Source organism: Nanorana parkeri, unplaced genomic scaffold, assembly GCF_000935625.1.
Source record: "Nanorana parkeri isolate BGI_ZX_2015 unplaced genomic scaffold, ASM93562v1 scaffold2022, whole genome shotgun sequence".
Classification (NCBI taxonomy): Eukaryota; Metazoa; Chordata; class Amphibia; order Anura; family Dicroglossidae; genus Nanorana; species Nanorana parkeri.
In genome coordinates, this window is record NW_017308290.1 from 107,110 (window position 1) to 109,108 (window position 1,999).

Consider the following 1,999-nt stretch of genomic DNA (forward strand, 5'->3'; position numbering starts at 1 on the left):
GTGGCGGCTGCATTAGTTTTCTTTTTAGGCTTTTTTTCCCCCCCTTATTATCACCTGTCAGTGACACACTTCCTGTGCCAGGGTGACAACTCTCACTATACTGTACATATGGTCTCCTGCTTTGAACTACAAACACCTTCACCTCATCTCCAGTGTATGGATGACCCATGTTATTATCCAAGGATGGGACAACAGACCGCTTCCGCCTCTTCTCATCACTATAACATGGAAGGAGGAAGTTCTGTAGCTTTCCATAACCTGGTGATCCTGCCAGTTACACATGTCCTGTCCTAGGGTGACAACGCTCACTGAATGTATCAATGGGAGGAGCAGCGTTGTCACCCTAGGCTACTCTCCACTCCCCCCCCCCTCTTCATTAACATACCGAGTTGGAGTTTGCAGTTCACAGAAGAGAGCTGGGATATCGATTCAGTGCACAGGAAGTTACAAGGACACTGGATTTCCAGCAGTAACCGTTCTGTACTTGCAGAAAATGTTCTTAGCCTGAAACCTATTGCGGCCGCCCCAACCTAAAGACTGACGCGCTTCAATATGTTACATTGCAGGGGGTCGTCTCGAGGGTGGGTGACACCCGGATCGGAGACCGGGTGACACCGTGCCGTGACCGTGCACGACGTTGCCGCGTTCGTGCGTGACGACGTCATCGCGCATGCGCGGTCGTCTTATTGAAGCCTTCCGGCGGCCATCTTGGTGATGAGGTATGCCGCCGGGTCCCCTCCTCTCTCCTGACACTATCGGGCTCTCGGTCTGTGACCGAGTGCCTGACTCTTCATAGGGGGTGACACCAAAATGACTGCCAGTCATTTTGGTGTCACCCCTCCAATGGTGGCACCCGGGCCGCACCCCCATTGTTCCGCCACTGTTACATTGTTATTATTTTTGGGTTCGGATCTCCTTCATTATAGTAGCCCACCTCCCCCCAGTGGGTGACCCCATGTGCGGGTACCGGGTGACACCCCGCAGTGATGTCACGCGCTGTACCGCTGTTACCTGCCGGCAGCCATCTTGGTGATGGACGTCGGCAGAGAGAGGAGGGGATGAGGTATGCCGGCCGGGTCCCCTCCTCTCTTGAACAACTGTCGGGCTCTCAGGTCCATGACCCAGTGCCTGACTTTTCAGAGGGCAAAATGTTTGTTGTCACCCCTCCAATGGTGTCACCCAGGTGAGGGCCGAACCCCCCTTGTGACGCCACTGCCGGACGCCATTACTGAAGGACGCCATTACTGAAGAGCGCTCATAACCATGCTCGCCCTCCTCCTCCTCCTTCCTCTTACCAGATTGGCTGCTGCTTCAGATGGGAGTACAGGTAAATCTTCTCCCCCTTCTTGTCATCGGGACTCTGCAGGGGAACTGAACACAAAAGATGGGGAGGTGAGTAGGTGTGACGAGTGCGGGAAGACGACGCGACAAGATAGGACGACGGGAAGGGACCCACTCACTGTCATTGGACGGCTTCTCTCTCGGAGAGTCTTCCGATTGGCTGGTAGAAGAAGAAAAAAAATAATACGTTTTTAAAGTGAACCTGTCATGTTAAAAATGAAAACGTCGCTGAGCAAAGTGCCTGCCGGGGGGCCCGAGGGGCGCCCATCCTGTTCACAGCCGGAACTCTTGACAGTCTCCAGAAAATTAATTGCAACCCAAACACTAAAATCTCATACGTCCTGGAATTTCCGAGACAGTCCCGGTGATGCCGTGTCCAGGGAGACGTCCCCATTACGTGCGTGCATCGATTACGGTGACCGGAAGCGACGAGCGGGTCGGCCTCACTAGATTCATCTCTTACCCATTTTTCTTGGGGGGCGGCCCCTTGAGTTTGCTCTCCAGCCCCCCGAAGAACCCCTTCATGTTCTCGGTGGTGACGGAGGTGGTCCTCAGCAGCCGCTCCACGTTGTCCTTCTTCTCTGCCAGCCAGCTGTTGGCGGACTTGAAGTAGGCGTCGATGCTGCCGGTGCTGACCGGCTTCTCCCGCGACTCGGTG

At 54.7% G+C, this 1,999-nt stretch overlaps 1 protein-coding gene across 1 annotated transcript in view; it reads right to left on the reverse strand.

Moving 5' to 3' along the window:
* KIAA0513 (KIAA0513 ortholog) overlaps positions 1-1,999 on the reverse strand; it is an 18,340-nt gene that overhangs the window by 6,455 nt on the left and 9,886 nt on the right. Inside the window, exons 5-7 of the mRNA XM_018572413.1 lie at positions 1,805-1,999; positions 1,461-1,501; positions 1,296-1,371 (exon numbers count right to left, since the gene is read on the reverse strand). The exon at positions 1,805-1,999 is cut by the window's right edge and continues 3 nt beyond it. Coding sequence (XP_018427915.1) covers positions 1,296-1,371; positions 1,461-1,501; positions 1,805-1,999 — 312 coding nt within the window. The remainder of the gene's footprint in view (positions 1-1,295; positions 1,372-1,460; positions 1,502-1,804) is intronic.